The sequence below is a fragment of the Toxoplasma gondii genome, chromosome Ia, assembly GCF_000006565.2.
Source record: "Toxoplasma gondii ME49 chromosome Ia, whole genome shotgun sequence".
NCBI classification, from domain to species: domain Eukaryota; phylum Apicomplexa; class Conoidasida; order Eucoccidiorida; family Sarcocystidae; genus Toxoplasma; species Toxoplasma gondii.
In genome coordinates, this window is record NC_031467.1 from 1,180,215 (window position 1) to 1,197,627 (window position 17,413).

Below are 17,413 nucleotides of genomic sequence, written 5' to 3' on the forward strand. Positions count from 1 at the left end.
CTGCTAGCCACAGTCGACGAATTTTGGCATCACCCCGTTGAATTGTTTTTTGCGAATTTGCATATTGTGGAATCTGCATGTGTGTCCGCCAAAGCGAGAGTCTTGCGTAGTGAATGTGGCACGAGCCACACACGTGACTGATACGCGGTGTTTCACGTAGGTACGAACGCGTGCCGCCTCTATTTAAAAACACACGGGCCGGACAGGGCGCAACTGCGGACTCGAGCCTAATGCTGCGAACGATGACAGCAGAAGAAAGGCGAGCGTACGTGGAGAAAACTGTCCGGGAGGTGGTCAAGCAGGCTCTGGGGCTGGCGGACTCGCCACCAATGGATTTGCCAATGCAAGAGCTGGGAATCGACTCCATAGGCGCAGTCGAGCTGCGCAACGCCCTCTCAAGCCGCCTCGGTGTAAAAATGCCCGCGACGGCTATGTTCGACTATCCCACATTGGATGCGATGGTCGATTACATCAATTCAACGCTTGCGGAACAGTGCGCGGGTACCGAGCAAGATGTGAGTGCGGAGACCCAGATGAATTTGGTTCCCCAAATCATGCACAGACTTGAAGGGAACATCGCAGTGACAAGTGTCGCTGTCCACCTTCCTGGAAGCGTCCACAACGCTGAAGAGTTCTGGGATATGATGCATCAAATGCGAGATTGCATCACGGAGGTGCCTTTGACCCGATGGAACATGTATACTTTCTTTGACCCCGATCCGGACACACTGGACACGTCTTACGCCAAACTCGGAGGCTTCATTGAAGATGCCGACATGTTCGACAACACCTGTTTCAACATTAGCCCTGCGGAAGTGCGCGTTATGGATCCTCAACAGCGTATCATTTTAGAAGTTGCATATGAGGCCATGGTCAGTGCCGGATACACCAGCAGTGGCCAAGCTAGCCAGCAGTCCATAGGTTGCTTCATTGGTTGCTGCAATGCTGACTGGCATATGCTTGACGTGCCATCGGGGCCCTTCACAGGTAAGCATGCGAGCGACTGTCTGGCTAGAACTTGCCCGGTGCATGCTGTGCAGACTTCCGAAGTAATGCGTATTGTGGGCCTTCGAGACTTAGGCCTTTGAAGATCAAGCACTCTGCGCATGCAAGCCGGAAACCGGTGAACGGCGCAGTTTTTCCAGTTAAGAAGTGACTTTGCATTTCGTTGCATAGTGGTTCTCCTTCTGCATGCGGAGTTTGTGGGAGGAAATGCGCGCGCCTGGAGATTTGCCACGACATCCCATTGGCATGTTGCAGAGGAAGCGCAGGGTGAAGGCCTCTGAGATGAAAGATGCACAAGAACAGCCCATCCTTGGTGTCATTTTGGGCATCTGCGCTGACGCTTGTGCGTGTATGCCGTTGCGCAGGGACGGGGAGCTCAACCTCAATCATCTCCAACCGCATTTCGTATACCCTAGGTCTCCGCGGCCCTTCTTTGACTGTCGACACGGCTTGCTCCTCGTCGCTAGTGGCTATGGACAACGCCATGTGCAAAATCATTGAGGGATCTTGCTCGGCGGCTCTCGTCGGAGGTGTGAACCTCATGCTTTCTCCCCATCTCTTCATCTGCTTCAGCAAAGCTCGGATGCTGTCTCCCGACTGTCGTTGCCGAACATTCGATCACCGGGCAAATGGGTATGCTCGAGGAGAAGGCGCGGGTGCTGTCTTTTTGAAGCCACTGCAAGCCGCACGGAAAGACGACAGCACAATCCTTGCTGTCGTGCGAGGGTCCGCCATCAACCACGACGGCCGCAGTGCAAGCCTGACTGCGCCAAATGGTCCAGCTCAACAGGCTGTCATCCGGGCGGCCCTACAGAGTGGAGGTGTTAAACCTGCCGACATTACCGTACTCGAGTCCCATGGCACAGGTAACGATGCAGAGGCTGCAGCAAACGATTCTGCAAAATAAAACCAGTTGCCAGCGCTGCTCCTTGTTCAAGCTTGCGAAGCGGCAGATACGTGGCTGCCGCTTCCAAATCTAAAAACCACATTCTCCGCAGATTTGCTCTTATGACCCTACAGCCGTCAAAAGAAAGTCAGACACTGCCTCAAGGCGTAGTGAGATGCACTGTTGAACCAGGTCGCGTACCGTTAGGGAACAGACTACGAGCGCGCTCGACACACTTACCTTGTGGACTGTTATATATATCGATATATTCTGCCCACATAGATTTAGAGCTAGGCCAAGAGCTCAGCCGCTGGTTTCAAAAGCTGACCAAATCGTCAACACATGCATTACGGGGGCAAGCCGCCCTTTTTCCTCGGGGAGTAACGTCGCGGTCCAGCTGGAGAGAACGTCGCTTCCAGAACGTAAGACCAAAGTCCCCTCGAGAACTTCTTTTCATGCTTTCGTTTCCCACGCACTTATTCTCAGGTACACAGCTCGGAGACCCTATCGAGGTCGGTGCGATCAAGGCGGTGTTTATGCACCACCGCGGCGCAGACAACCCCATATATATCGGAGCACTCAAGACAAACATTGGCCACCTTGAAGGTGCAGCAGGCATAGCCTCATTTATCAAGTTGGTGTTGTGTCTGCGTCGTCGTGAGCTTCCGGCCAACCTGCATTTCCAGCAGCTAAATCCGCACATCGACATGACGGACTTCTCTGCGGTTTTCCCCAAGGCCACTGTAGATCTGCCTGTGACTCGTAAATTGTTCGCTGGTGTTAGCTCGTTCGGTTTCGGTGGCGCAAATGCGCATGTAGTGATCGAGGAACACTTTGAGCTTTCCAATGCGGCGGAGGCGCCGCAGAAGCAGACGGCACCTGTGAAGAGGGAACGGCGATCGTTCCCGTGGTATCAGGCTTTTCATCCGATGTTGGGGCACGAAACGAAGACCGAGGTGGATGAGAGGAAAATCGACATGGAGATCAGGCGCGACGTCTTTGACCTTCTGGCGCAGCACATGGTTGAAGGCAGACCTGTGATGCCAGCGGCATGCTATCTTGAAACGCTGACTTCGGCCGCATGCACCAGCGAGTTTTTACACCCTTGCTCACGCAAGATGCTTCGTCCCAATCACCACGCAGCGGTCACGCTGGAAGACATTGAATTCCAGCGTCCCATGATCCTCGAGGCTCCGGAGGGCCACGGCCACCAGATCTTTCAGATTCTAACAGCGAGTCTGGGTCCGAACGGAAACGCCTCGATTTCGAGCTTAAAGACGGGCGACGAGGAGCAATTCATCCACGCGACTTGCCGACTGTCCAGTGTGAATGACACTACGGCATTCACGCGCACACCTGAGGAGAACCTGAAATTCCTAGATGAAGATACAAACCGTGTTCCCGTAGACGTGGGAGAGATGTACGAGAAACTGTGGAAGAATGGGTTGATGCTCGGACCCCAATTCCGCACCATTCATTCGATCGAATGCAGTCCAAGGACAGCCAAGGTGAAGCTGCAACTGCCCCAGACTCCTACGTCCTGTGAACTTGGTTTCCGCATGCACCCGTGTGTTCTGGACGGAACGTTTCAAACCGTTGGACCGCTCGTCTTGGCACACGACGAACAAGCCCGGAAAGACGGCTCTTCGAGCAACGTTGGAACTATGAAGCTGATGATCCCCTTCATGATCCAGCGTATCACGTTGACGTCTATGCACGGAGTCTCAAATGCCCTCTGGGCCCACGTTGCTCTGGTGAAGCGTGAGTCAAACCAGGCAATTGTGAACATCGACATCATGTCGATGACCGGAGAGCCAGTTTGCTGTCTGAAAGAGCTGACGATGCGGCGCCTCGACCCAGTCCCTGTTGCAGAAATTCCCCGAGAACTGACGTGGACGGTTGACTGGGAAGAGGGCCAGAATGTGGACCCAGTCCCTGCAAACGCAGTCGAGGTTGTGGCTATCGACCCCCTGGGGATGCAGCACACCGTGATCAAAGAGCTTAAACAGAAGGGTTTCGCTTCAGTACAGGTGTTTGAGCGCGATTCCTCTGTCGAGGAAGTTCTTCGCGTCCTTCGCATCTCGTCATCTGGAGATTCGCCGACCTCGCTCACCCCCGCGTCGGCTGCAGCCGGTGAAGCAGCCAAATCGACCTCCCTGCCGCACAGAGTCGTGCTTTTCCTTGGCACAGGCGGCGCAAACGACGCCATCGAGGCACTCGACTGCTTGCTTCAGCTGTCGTCTGGCTTAGAGAAAGCTGCCAAGGAAGATCGGCAACAGGAGTTCTACCCGATATGGATTCTCACCAAAGGCTCACAAAGCCACCGCGACAAAGGTCGGGTCTCCAACCCCGTCCACGCGGGTCTCTGGGGTTTCGCACGTACAGCACGACTCGAGATCTCCGCTCAAACAAGCAAAGAAGCGAGCATTGGGTGTGTTGATCTCGGCCCCGAGTGTCGTGTGGCTGATGTCGTGCAGCACCTCGCGGCAATTCAAAGTCAAGAGAAGTATGAGAGAGAAATTCTGTTCGACGAAGTTGAAGAAGTGGAAGACCAGAAACGTGAGAAGGGTAAGCCCCCCTCCGGTTCGAAGCGCCTGAAACACTTTGTTTCTCGCCTCGCACGCTCACCTTTGAACGTCAGAGGGGCTCTGGAGCTCCACATGTCCGATCGTGGGTCGATCACCAACCTAACTCTCAGACCCCAATCCTACGCTGCCAGAGTTACGCCAAAGGGGGATATGGTCGAGCTGCGCGTCCGAGCTGTCGGCCTGAACTTCCGTGATGTCCTTAATGTGATGAATCTCTACCCTGGAGATCCGGGTCCACCAGGATCTGACTGCGCTGGGACAGTCGTGGCAGTGGGCGATCGCGTGAAGCACTTGAAGGTCGGCGATTCTGTCTATGGGGTCGCGCCCGGGTGTCTGAAGACGTACGTCACGACCAACTCCCAAATCATACGGAAGATGCCTGCCTCCATGTCTTTCGAAGAAGCGGCAGCGCTGCCGGTCGTTGCGACGACAGTTGAGTACGTGCTCAACGACCTTGCGAAGGTCAGGGCTGGGGAAAAGGTGTTAATCCACGCAGTTTCCGGAGGCGTGGGCATCGCCGCTGTACAGTTCTGCAAGCGTGTCGGCGCCGTGGTCTACGGTACGTGCAGCAGTGAGAAAAAGAGGGAATTTGTGGAGTCTCTTGGAGTCAAATACGTGGCGAGCAGTCGCGATCCCGAGAAGTTCACGGCAGAAATGAAAACGTTTCTGGGAGAGGAAGGCAGAGTAGATGTCGTCCTCAACTCCCTGATTGACAAGTTTATTCCTGCATCGCTTGCCCTTCTCGGAAAAGACGGTCGCTTCATTGAACTCGGCAAACGAGGCATATGGACCCACGAGCAAATGCGGGCGCAGCGCCCAGATGTATACTACGAAGCCGTTGCCATTGACGTTATGATAAGCGAAAATCCTCGCTGGTTTGGCATCATGCTCGACCGCGTCCGTACGCTTGTCGAACGCAAGCAACTTCTCTCCCTGCCGCTTACCGTCTTCAACATGAATGACCCGAATGAGGGCGGCGTCGCAGCTTTCCGGTTCATGCAGAAGGCCCAACATGTCGGGAAAGTCGTTGTCGCTATTCCCAGCGCTCTGGACTTTGAACGAAGCACCGTCGGCCCTCCCACGACACCGCAGAAGACTTACGTGATCACTGGTGGCATGGGAGGCTTGGGTCTGGTTGTTGCACAGTGGCTGGTCGAGGAAGGTGCCAGGCATATTGTTCTGCTGTCCCGGAGAGGCGAGCCATCTGACACAGTGAAACAGAGCTCGATATGGGAGTACCTGACGGAGAAGGAACGAACTTGTGTGTCGGTGTTGCCCCTCAAGTGCGACGTGTCCGTCAAGGACGACATTGTCAGCGCAGTAAAGGAGATCGAGGCCCGCGGCTTCCCGCCCATTCGAGGTATCTTCCACGCAGCCGGTGTCACAGCAGATGCTTCTTTGGCGAACCAAACGCGCGAGGCCATCGAGCAAGTGTACCTGCCCAAGGTGACAGGTGCTTGGAACCTCCACGAGGTCTGTGAGTCTATGGGGTTGGACAAGAATCTTGACATGTTCGTCATGTTTTCCTCTGTCGCGGCACTGTTGGGGAACTTTGGTCAGGCGAACTACTCGGCGGCGAATGCTTGCCTGGACGCTTTGGCGGAGTACCGCCGGGCTCGCGGCCTCTGCGCACAAAGCATTCAATGGGGTCCATGGATAGAGCAGGGTATGGCTGCAGACTTGAAAGCCTTGGCAGAGAAGGCAGGACTTCGGGGCATTTCCAACGAACTTGGCATTAGGGTGTTGGTGGAAGCCGTACGCAACTCGAAGACGGTGGTGACCTTCCTAGCCCAGTCGTTCATCTGGAAGAGGTTCGTGCAGCGCTTCGATGTCGTACCACCGTTCTTTAGCAACATCGAATTCGAAACCGCCTCGCCAGGTGCTTTCAGAGTGCTGTATAGCTCAATGACACCTGACGAGCTCCACACCTACGTCTCGAATGTCGTTCTGGACACGGCGCGGCAGGTTCTGGGAACAAGTGAACTTCCCGCTTTAGATTCACCGTTGCAGGAGTTAGGTATCGATTCTCTAGGGGCTGTGGAGTTGCGAAACTCTCTCTCACAGCGCCTCGGCGTCAAGCTCTCCGCAACCACCCTCTTCGACTACCCCACTATCCGAGCCATCATCGACTATATAGTCAACCAGGTGTCCGGAGAAGCGTCTGCCGCAAAAGCGACGAGTGGTGCTCTCGTATCCGCCGGTCTTGCAGCGGGAAGGAACAGTCCCATCGCCGTTGTTGGCTACTCTTGCCGACTTCCTCAGGGCAGCGAGACTCCAGACAAACTGTGGGAGATGCTCAGAAGGTGAGAAGAGCATGCCAACATTCATAGCAACGAACATTCCGCTCGTTAGCCGGGCGCACTGCTCACGGATATGTTCGGAGGAAATCCCAGTGCAAAAGCCTCCTCAATGGGGTTCGCTTCTTTTTATCTGCAATCATGCCCCTTGGCCGTGTAATTGCATGTGTCGTGTTGCGTCTGGTCTCTGATGACACGAAGTATGCTCAGTCAACGCTCAATCATCTGCTACACAAATGGCTCTAACGTAAAAGGCTTTTGGTTTGCAGATATCTTTTCCGTGCAATAAACGCGTAGGCTTACAGGAAGGCTAGATTTCCGAGTTCATGTCGGTTTTTGGTGTGACGTGCTCTCTCGAAGAGGTATGCTGATCAGAGAACATGTGAAGGTAACTTTTGTCTGTGTGCGCTACGATTCTGACGCCAGTTGAAGACATTATAGTATACTCTCTGAAATTCAAGACTCTGTATCGGCTCACACTTGTCTGTTCGCTTTCTGCAGGGCCCAAGATTGTGTAGTGGAAGTCCCGTTGACACGCTTCGATGTTGACATGTTCTACGACTCCGATATAGATGCGAAGGGGAAGATGTATGTGAGGAAGGCATGTTTCATGGACGACGCGGACATGTTTGACAATTCCTTCTTCAACATCTCAGCCGCAGAGGTCACCTACATGGATCCACAGCAGCGTGTTATGCTTGAAGTTGCCTACGACGCCTTCTACAGCGCAGCGTACTCCCGGGAGCACCTCATCGGAAAGAACTACGGAGTCTGGATAGGCTGTTGCAATTCGGATTGGCATTTTCTGGAACAGCAAAGCAATCCAGATAAAAGCAGCAGTTACTCGGGTCCTGGTGGGTCAGGTTGCCTGGTTTCCAACCGTCTCTCATACGTTTTTGGCCTGAAAGGTCCCAGCATGACAATCGACACGGCTTGCTCGTCTTCCCTTGTCGCCGCGGATTGCGGCGCGCAAGCTATGCGGTTCGGGTACTGTGATGGAGCCTTAATCGGTGGTGTCAATCTCATGCTTTCCCCTCAGCTCTTTCTTGCCTTCTGCAAGGCCCGCATGCTGTCTCCAGATTGCCGCTGTGCAACGTTCGACGAAAAAGCAAATGGCTACGTGCGTGGAGAGGGTGCAGGTGCGATTATGCTCCGTCACCTGGCCGATGCCCAACGAGAAGGCAAGCGCATTCTTGGAATCGTCAGAGGTACTGCTGTCAATCACGATGGCCGCAGTGCAAGTCTCACAGCGCCCAACGGTCCTGCGCAGCAAGACGTCATTCGCAGCGCACTTCAGATTGGAGGCGTGGATCCTCTGGATGTCGCTTTAGTTGAATCTCATGGAACAGGCACGGCTCTTGGAGATCCCATCGAGATGGGGGCCATCAAAGCTGTTTATGGAGCTGGGCGATCAGCCGACAGTCCATTGGTCGTTGGTGCGCTCAAGTCATACATTGGGCACTTGGAAGGAAGCTCAGGAATTGCTGGAATTCTGAAGGTACTTCTGTGTCTACGCCATCATGAGGTGCCTCCGAATCTTCATTTCGACACACCAAACCCCCACATGGACCTTTCGGATTTCCACGTGGTGCTCCCGAAGAAACAAATGAAACTCCAGCCGGCCCAAAAGAGTTCCACGATCCTCGGATCTGTCAGTTCCTTTGGGTTCGGAGGAGCCAACGCCCACGTAGTCTTCGAAGAGTATCCCGAACCGACCATGGCGACGGACGTTGGCGGCGAACGTCGATCGACAGAAGCGGCAGAGTCAGCCGGGAAGAAGCGTCTTGCCTTTCTTTTCACTGGACAGGGGTCACAGTATCCTAATATGTGCAAACAGCTGTACGAGGAGGAGCCAGTGTTCCGCTCACACATGGACGCATGCTTCACTGTTTTGGAAGGCAAACTCGACGTGAAGCTGAGAGACGTGATATATCCCACAGCAGAAAATGACGTGGAGATGCTGAATCTGCTGAACCAGACAGGCTACTCTCAGCCTGCGATCTTCTGTGTCGAGTACGCCCTCGCCCAGCTGATGATCAGCAAAGGCTTCAGTCCGAGCGTTGTCATGGGTCACAGTTTAGGTGAGTATGCTGCCGCAGCCATTGCAGGAGTGATGGACTGGAAGGATGCCCTTCTTCTCGTGCACGAACGCGCCTCGATAATGCAGCACATAGATCCAAATGACGGTGTCATGTACGCGTGCCGCGCAAGCGAGCAGGACGCTCAGGCGGCCGTTGAGAAGGCTCTCGGGGAAAAAGCCGTTGCCGTCACTGTATCTGCAATCAACGGCCCGAGGAGCATCGTCCTGGCAGGCACCCAGCCCGACGTCCTTGCAGTTCTCAAAGCTATGGACATGCAGTCGAGAGCGAAACAGCTCACTGTTTCGCATGCTTTCCACTGTCCATTGGTCGGAGAAGCGGCTGCACTTCTCTTGCCAAAGGTAGAATCAGTGAAGCTGTCGAATCCGAACGAAGGCATTACATTCATTTCCACTGTCACCGGGAAGGCTGTCGGAGCCGGTGAACTCACGAAACCCGAGTACTGGGCCACGCATATCACAAAGCCCGTCCAATTCCTTCAAGGTATGCGTGCGGCTGTCACGAGCGGCGAAGCAGGCATTTTCATCGAGATTGGCCCAAGACCGACACTAGTGAATATGGGTCAGCAGTGCGTGCCGAGAAATGACTACACTTGGGTGGCGCCAGTCGATCCGAAGGACAGCAACCGGAATAGCTTCCCCCAAGCGCTAGAAAAAATCACCAGTAATATGGTGTGCACGTACACCTGGAAGCGCCACGCATTCCCATGGACAGTCGTCGTCCATCCGTTCGTCGACAAATTTGTTCCGGATCAGGACGAAACGAAAGCCACTTCTCAGAAACTGCTGACGCCCGCAGTCGGAGAATTGCTGCACGATCACGTCGTCAACGGGACAGCAATGATGCCTGGTGTCGGCTTCCTTGAAGCCATGGCTGCCGGCGGTTTTATGATGGTGGACGGCAAGCTGCCAAGCACTGTCGTTGCTTTACGAGACTGTGAGTTTGAGCGGCCGATGCTTATCCCGAAAATCGATCCATCCACTGGAGAATTCACCCAGGCCGCCAAGCTGATGATTACAGTCAACAACAAAGACATCACCCTGAAGAGCATCATGGACGGCGAAGAGGAAGAAATCTTCCACAGCCGTTGCACTTTCTCTCTTTGCCCGGCAACAAGTCTCCCGACAGAACCGGCAGATCTCCTGACCTCTCTCCAAGGCAGGATCACAACGCCTGTGCCGATCACGACGTTGTACGAGACGCTCCAATCCGTAGGTCTTCAATACGGAGCTCGCTTCCAGTCGATCCGGGAATGCTACGCCGCTGCATCGGACGAAGTGCTCGCGAAGCTGCGTCCAAAGCTGCCTCTCCACTCCTTTGAACGAAACTTCCGTATCCATCCGGTTCTTCTGGACGGTGCTTTGCAGACTGCAGCTGTCCTGTTCGCAGAAATGGGCCATAAGCGACCCCTCGTACCGGTGGGGGTGAAGCGTGCACTCCTTGCTCGTGTGCCTGCCGGTTCAGAGGTCTGGAGTCACGTTGTTGTGAAGAGCAAAGACCTCCGGTCAGCCACCATGGACGTCACGCTCTTCAGCACAAAGGGCACTATTCTTGGGCAGCTTGTTGACGTCGCCGTTCGAGCATTTGACGCGGTTGCCGGCGCTCAAATTCCCAAAGGACTGCTGTGGGAGGTCTCATGGGTTCCGAAGGCAAAGGCACCCGTGGAGGACGGCGTTGACACCGTGGAAAATGAAGCCAGTGAAACGATCACACCAACTGCCAAGTTGGCTGTGAAGCCAACTGGAAAGGTCGAGGGGCTTGCTCGTCAGCCAGCAGTGAACGGTCAGCCAAAGTGGCTCCTGTTGAAGACACCGTCTTCCATGCTAGAAGGTCTCCAAAAGGCGTTGCAGGGAACGCCTTCGGCGTTTGTCAAGGAACTGGATGAGAAGCACCCTAACAATGCAATATCTTCGAAGATTCATAACAGCGAGTGGGACGCAATTATCTACTTGGGCGCGCTTTCTGCTGCCGCGTCGTCGACTACTTGCGTAGCCGACGCTCTACTCCTTGCCAACACACTCGGGAACACCGCAGCAGAGAAACCCTTGCCAAATGTTCTGTTTGTCACCCAAGGTCAGCATTTTATCCGGGAATGTGGAGACGTTCCCACGACAGCAGTGCCTACTCAAACAGGGCTGTATGGCTTTTGCCGATCTGCACAACTCGAGCTGGAAAATATAATCGGGCGACCGGTTTACCTGGGGACCCTGGACTTCGCCGCCAAAGATCCGACCCTCGACGATCCGGCTGCCTTTGTCTCAGCTTTACAGAGGGTGTTGGCGGAAGCTGACCCTACCGGGGCTGCTGGCACTTGCGAGCCCCACACGGTGATTCGCGGCGGGAAGGAAATGGTCCCGAGACTGGTCAAGAGTTCCATCGAGTGTCGCGGAGCTGTCGAACTGCACATGAGCGACCGTGGTGCCTTGTCCATGCTCAAGCTGCGGCCCATGCCCAAGTCCGCAAGAGTGCCACCACCAAGAGACTGCGTAGAAATCCGGGTACGAGCTGTCGGCCTCAACTTCCGTGATGTCCTTAACGTGATGGGGCTCTACCCTGGCGACCCTGGTCCTCCTGGCGCAGACTGCGCAGGTACTGTGGTGGCTGTTGGTGAAGGCGTGGAACATCTCCGAGTTGGAGATGCAGTTTTCGGCATCGCACAGGGAGCCTTGAAGACATTTGTGACCACGTCTGCGCACCTGGTTCGCCCTCTTCCTGGAAGACTCACATTTGAGCAAGCTGCGGCGCTCCCAGTTGTCGCTTCCACAGTTGAGTACGCCCTCCACGACGTGGCTAAGGTGAAGAAGGGAGACAAAGTTCTTATCCATGCGGTGACCGGAGGCGTCGGCCTAGCGGCTGTACAGTTCTGCAAACGAGTTGGTGCTGAAATCTACGGGACGTGCAGTGGGGGCAAGAAGGAGGAGTTTGCACGCTCGGTGGGAGTCAAGTACATAACAAGCAGCCGCGACCCGAAGAAATTCGCGGAGGACATGTGTGAGTTTCTCGGGAATGGCAAGCATAAGATTGATGTGGTCCTGAACTGCTTGATTGAAAACTACATCCCCGAAACTCTAAAGTTCCTTGCGCCGAACGGCAGGTTCGTCGAACTGGGTAAACGCGGCATATGGACAAGGGAACAAATGGGAACGGTGCGGCCGGATGTGCTCTATGAAACGGTGGCCATAGACACAATGATGGAAGAAGACCCTGTATGGTTTGGTGGTATGCTGGACCGTATTCGGAATCTCGTAGACGGCAGCATGCTTCAGCCCCTGCCGTTGCATACCTTCGAGATGACGGATTCGTCGGAAGGGGGAGTTGCTGCCTTCCGCTTCTTGCAGCGCGCCCAGCATATTGGTAAAGTTGTGATTCGCCTCTCTAGCGCTCTGGAGGTTAAGAATTTCACGACAAACTCTAGACAAGAAACGGAGAACGAGGACAGCGGGGAACGACACACCCTCTCACCCGCGACTGCAGTTGGGAAGCCTCTGTCTCAGTCAGTTGCTGACCAGATGCACAAGACATACATAATCACAGGTGGAACAGGTGGCCTGGGTTTAGTTGTTGCCCAGTGGCTCATTGAAGAAGGTGCGCACAACATCGTCCTGCTTTCGAGAAGAGGCGAGCCTCCAAGCAGCGTAAAGGCGGGAGATCCGGTGTGGAAATACTTATGTGGCGAAGAGCAGCCGAACTGCATCAGTGTGGCAACTCTCAAGTGCGACGTTTCCCAGAAAGACGATTTACTTCGAGTCTTCAAGGAAATTGAGTCCAGAGGCCTACCTCCTGTTGCTGGCATCTTCCACGCTGCCGGTGTCACCGCGGACGCCGCCCTTGCAAGCCAGACGGCTGATTCTGTAGATCAGGTCTACCTGCCTAAGGCTATTGGTGCGTGGAATTTGCACGACGCTTGTGAAGCACTGGGACTGAATAAATCCCTGGAAGTCTTCATGATGTTTTCTTCTGTTGCGGCTCTACTGGGTAACTTCGGCCAAGCGAACTATTCAGCAGCAAATGCCTGCCTGGATGCGTTGGCGATGTACCGTCAATCTTTGGGGCTGTGCGGACAAAGCATTCAGTGGGGACCATGGATTGAACAAGGTATGGCCGCCCAACTGACACAGCACTTGGAGAAGGTTGGAATGCGTGGCATCACCAACGAGCTAGGTCTTCGCGTTTTGGGTGACGTGATGATGCATCCCACTGTCGCAGTTGTTGGTGCACAGTCGCTGCAGTGGCGCAAGTTCTTGCGTCGTTATGCGTTCGAGATGCCTAGCTTCTTTTCTCTTGTCCCGATGGCTGGCGCGGGCTCCTCCGAAGCCTCGGTGAACTTGGCGACGATCACAAAGGAAGATCTGTGTGAACTCATCTCCAGTTTAGCCCAAGCAGTTTCCGGTGCAGCCGAGAAGCCTGCCGTCGACACCCCTTTGATGGACTTGGGGCTTGACTCGCTTGGTGCTGTTGAATTCCGCAATTCCGTAGCTGACAAGGTCGGCGTGAAGCTTCCACAGAACCTCATGTTTGAGAACCCGTCCATTTCATCGATTTCCGACTACATTTTGGACAAGGCAGCAGGAAAACACGGCGAATCAGGCGTCACTGGAGCCAACGGAGGCAGTGGCGAAGGGTCTGATATCCCCGCCTTGGACACGCCGCTTGACCAATGGCTCATGAGTGTGCTGGAGCCCGCAGAAAGGTTTGCGCTCTACATTGATTCCTTCGCTTCAGAGTATGGAACTCTGCAGAAAATGGCAGCGGAGGAAGACATTATCACAGCGTTGGAGGACCTGGGGGTTGAAGACGGTGGAGACTTTGAGCGTCTGCATGTAGCGTGGGATGATCTGTGCAACCAAATAAACACGGCTAAGCGCATGGCTGCAAAGGATATCAGGCCTTCTTCCACGGCAGTCTCCGTCTCCGACCACCCGAAGCCACGGATGCCACACCCGATGGAAGACGTGGACACCCTGCTGGCATCTCTCGACTTCGATGTGAGCACACTGCGGCCAGCGACCGCCCCTGACAAGGTGAAAAACGTTCTCCTCACTGGCGTTACTGGTTTCGTAGGTCGTGTTCAATTGGCCTCTCTGATGCAACTCAAACAGCGGCCCGACCTAAGGGTGTACTGTTTGGTTCGTGCTCGCAATGCAGATCACGCTCTGAGCCGCATCAGGGAAGCAACCAAGGAAGCCAAGTGCTGGCAAGAAACCTTCGTTAGCCGCATCGTCCCTGTGACCGGGGACTTCACACAGCCATTGCTCGGGCTAAGTTCAGAGGAATTCCAAGAACTCGCAAGAAAAATCGACATCGTTTACCACACCGGTGGCGACGTCAACTTGCTCAGCAACTACGGGCGCCTGCGTGCGACCAACGTGCTCAGCGTAAAAGCGATAATCGATTTGTGTACCACGTACAAAGTAAAGCCGCTCCATTTCGCCTCCACACTGGGACAGTTCCCGGCTTTCTTTGCAATGTTTACCGGGCATTTCAGTGGGGAATCGATAAGGGAAGATTCCACACCTGACGTTTCTCAGATGGAGAACTTCTACCCTCCGTCTCGACAGGGTTACCCGTGGTCCAAATGGGCTGCAGAGAGAGTGTTGGAGGGGGCCAGGAAACGGGGTTTGCCTGTGGCCATTTATCGGCTGCCAAACACCTACGTCGCCTACAAAACAGGATATACGAACAAAACCGATTACGCAACCGCCTTGATGATAGCCTCCATCCAGGAAGGAGTGTTTCCTATTGGAGCCGCAACGGCGCCACTCACTCCAGTTGATACAATCTGTGATATGCTGGTAAGTGTGTCAGTGCCGATAAGAAAGGAGTTCAGTTGGAACTGGTCCTACCTCACGACCGTCTAATTCTGAATGAAAAATAGGCAGGTGTGAAGCAGGAGCATGAAAGGACTATGCATGCGTACGTTCATCCAGATATGCATTTGAACACCCTGCTGTAGAGAGTGGACCACGTTCGCTTGTTAAATGTTCGATCTCGACGATTTTCCTTGGGACGAGGCTACAGGGAAAAAACAAGGACTTGTCCCATGTAAGTTATACAGAAGGAAGGGAGGGGTTACCTATGTTGTAACTGTATTTCGTGGGTCCGCAGGTTGAAGCGTCTTTTTTGGAAAAACCGAAGCACTGGGTATACCACTTGTTCGACCCGCGCCTCGTCACCAGGTAAGACGACCATCCGACAGCGCTGCGTCTTTTCGAATAATTGATTCCCAGAGGAAGCCTGCTGTTTCATAGGACCTACTTGGTGCTTATTTCTAGTAAAAAGCGTTTCCGCGGTGTCAGACGGCACAGAAAAGCAATGCAAATGTCTTTGTGAAAATTTGACTCATTTGGTAGCCGACGGCGTTTCTGACCACATCATGAGGTTATGTATTGGAATGCTCGTTATCCGCGTTGGAACAGGGCGGATTTGGAACAGTGGAGCCAAGAACTCGGCATCAGCTACGTAGGTGTCAAGGTCGACGAGTTCCTCGAGGCCATAAAGAAGAGAGGTCCGGAGTCCCCAGTCTTCAAGTTCGTCCCTCTGATGCAACACTGGCGACGATTCTGGTTCGATCCAGAGGAACGGACGGAGTCTTTCCCAATTTCAAATGAACACATTTTCGAGGATCTTCCACATATGCGTTGGCCTTCACTACGCGAAGTCTTCAAGAACTCCCTTTTGTACAGGTCAGTCTCCTGGCGAAAACCAGTGTGGGTGTTAAAGCAAGAAAGAATTTCTAGGCGTGGAAGGACAGTCCGTCGCTTGTTGTCTTGAAAAGAATAATGACTGGCACAAATTTTGGTTACAAGCGAAACTTCATTTGTTGCTTTGTGTTTGCCTGTGATTAATGCTTGTGTTCGATTGTTGCAGCGTCCGAATGGGATTCTTCCCGAAGAATTCCAAATCCATCATTCTCGACCCCCAAGTTGCCCTAAACGAAGCGCGTCGTATATGCGGCCTCCAGCTGATGGGTCGTGAGGGCGAAGACTTTTTCCTGCATCCATGGAGGGTTCTGCAGGAGTCAGCGAGACGGGAATGTGACTTGCTCTTTGGTGGTCAACTTGCAGTGTATAGGACTGTACGCCATTACTTCATGAATGTCATGTACTTAGCCGACGCACAGGCGAAATGCCCTGAAATCGAGAAACAGGAAATCCAAGCTCCTCTTATCATAGTCGGTCTCAACCGTACTGGAACGACATTCTTGCAGAACCTTATGTCTACGGATCCTAGTAACCGTAGTTTGCGCTACTGCGAAATGATTGCGCCATACGGTCCAGATGGAAACTACAGGCCGAAGGGGCTGCCGAACACGGAAGAGTCGTGGAAAAAGGTATGTCCGCGCTGCGCATGAGTGGTAGTATCACGTTTCATGGAATGCCTCTTTATGTTGTTACCTATACTTCCGCGCTTTGCAAATACACACAAAGTGATGCTCAGTGTCTCCATCTAATTTCGTTCGTCTGTATCTGTGATTCTCTGTGCTGCAGGACCCTCGTATCCCATTTGCTCAAGAGATTCTCGATAGTCAGCTTGGTTTATCAGAGGAGTGGATGGCAATTCACACACAACGAGCAGAGCTTCCGGAGGAAGACTTCGTCATTTTCGAACACTGCGGTCGATGCTATTCGATCTGTACGGAATTCAGCGTCCCGTCCTACCGCGAGTGGCTTGCATCTGATAACTACAAAGAAACGCGAAAAGCCTATTCGTTCCACAAACGATTTTTGCAGCATCTTCAGTGGCAACGCCCCGCCAAGCGCTGGCTACTCAAAATGCCTTTCCACTTATTTACTCTCGAAGCGTTATTCGAGACGTATCCCGATGCAAAGATTATCTTTATGCACAGGTAGGTCCCGACACTTTATGCAAAATTAGCATAGGGATTTTGTGCGAGTGCAAAAGCAGGTTGCCGTTTTCACATTTTCTCGTGTGCCTACAGCGATCCGGGGACGTCAACAATTTTATGTGGCTAAGTGGCGACCGCTGTCATTTCTATTAGTTTTGTGTGCCACTATTTCTGATATCTCTTGTTTTCGCAGAGATCCGAAGGAGACAATGGGAAGTTGGGCAAGCCTCGTAAAGCATGCCCAGCAGTCTCTGATGGACAATGTTGACCCATCTGCTCTCGGCCGTGAGGAGCTGCGAGCTATGAGCACTATGATCAATCGGGCTTTGGCTTTCCGGCGCTCACACCCGGAGCTCGGGCCGCGATTTTTGGATGTACAATATCAGGATCTTGTAAACAACCCTATTGGAGTCGTCAAGAGCATCTACAAACACTTCGGCATCCCTCTGACTCTAGCTGCCCAAACGGGAATCGCCAGTTTCTGCAACGAGAATCGAAAACATCGCGACAAGCTCACAAAACACATGTACAGCTTGAAGGATGTTGATCTGACAGATGGTATGGTGCAAGAGGCGTTCAAAGAATACTATGACTCAGGTCTTTGCAAATACCTTTCCTCTGCACGATAAATGCTTACAAAGTGCATACACTTTGTGTGGCTACCTCTGCATGCGTGCCTTGCGGGCGCCGTA

General features: G+C 53.5%; 1 protein-coding gene across 1 annotated transcript in view; it reads left to right on the forward strand.

Moving 5' to 3' along the window:
- The window catches only part of TGME49_294820 (type I fatty acid synthase, putative), a gene marked incomplete at both ends in the record, with an annotated part of 36,044 nt that extends 18,694 nt beyond the window's left edge, over positions 1-17,350 (forward strand). The window contains 9 exons of the mRNA XM_002370210.1: positions 161-987; positions 1,371-1,871; positions 2,378-6,782; positions 7,278-14,667; positions 14,981-15,051; positions 15,292-15,558; positions 15,743-16,205; positions 16,363-16,721; positions 16,915-17,350. Of these exons, the coding sequence (XP_002370251.1) occupies positions 161-987; positions 1,371-1,871; positions 2,378-6,782; positions 7,278-14,667; positions 14,981-15,051; positions 15,292-15,558; positions 15,743-16,205; positions 16,363-16,721; positions 16,915-17,350 (14,719 nt within the window). The remainder of the gene's footprint in view (positions 1-160; positions 988-1,370; positions 1,872-2,377; positions 6,783-7,277; positions 14,668-14,980; positions 15,052-15,291; positions 15,559-15,742; positions 16,206-16,362; positions 16,722-16,914) is intronic.
- Positions 17,351-17,413: the final 63 nt, after the last annotated feature.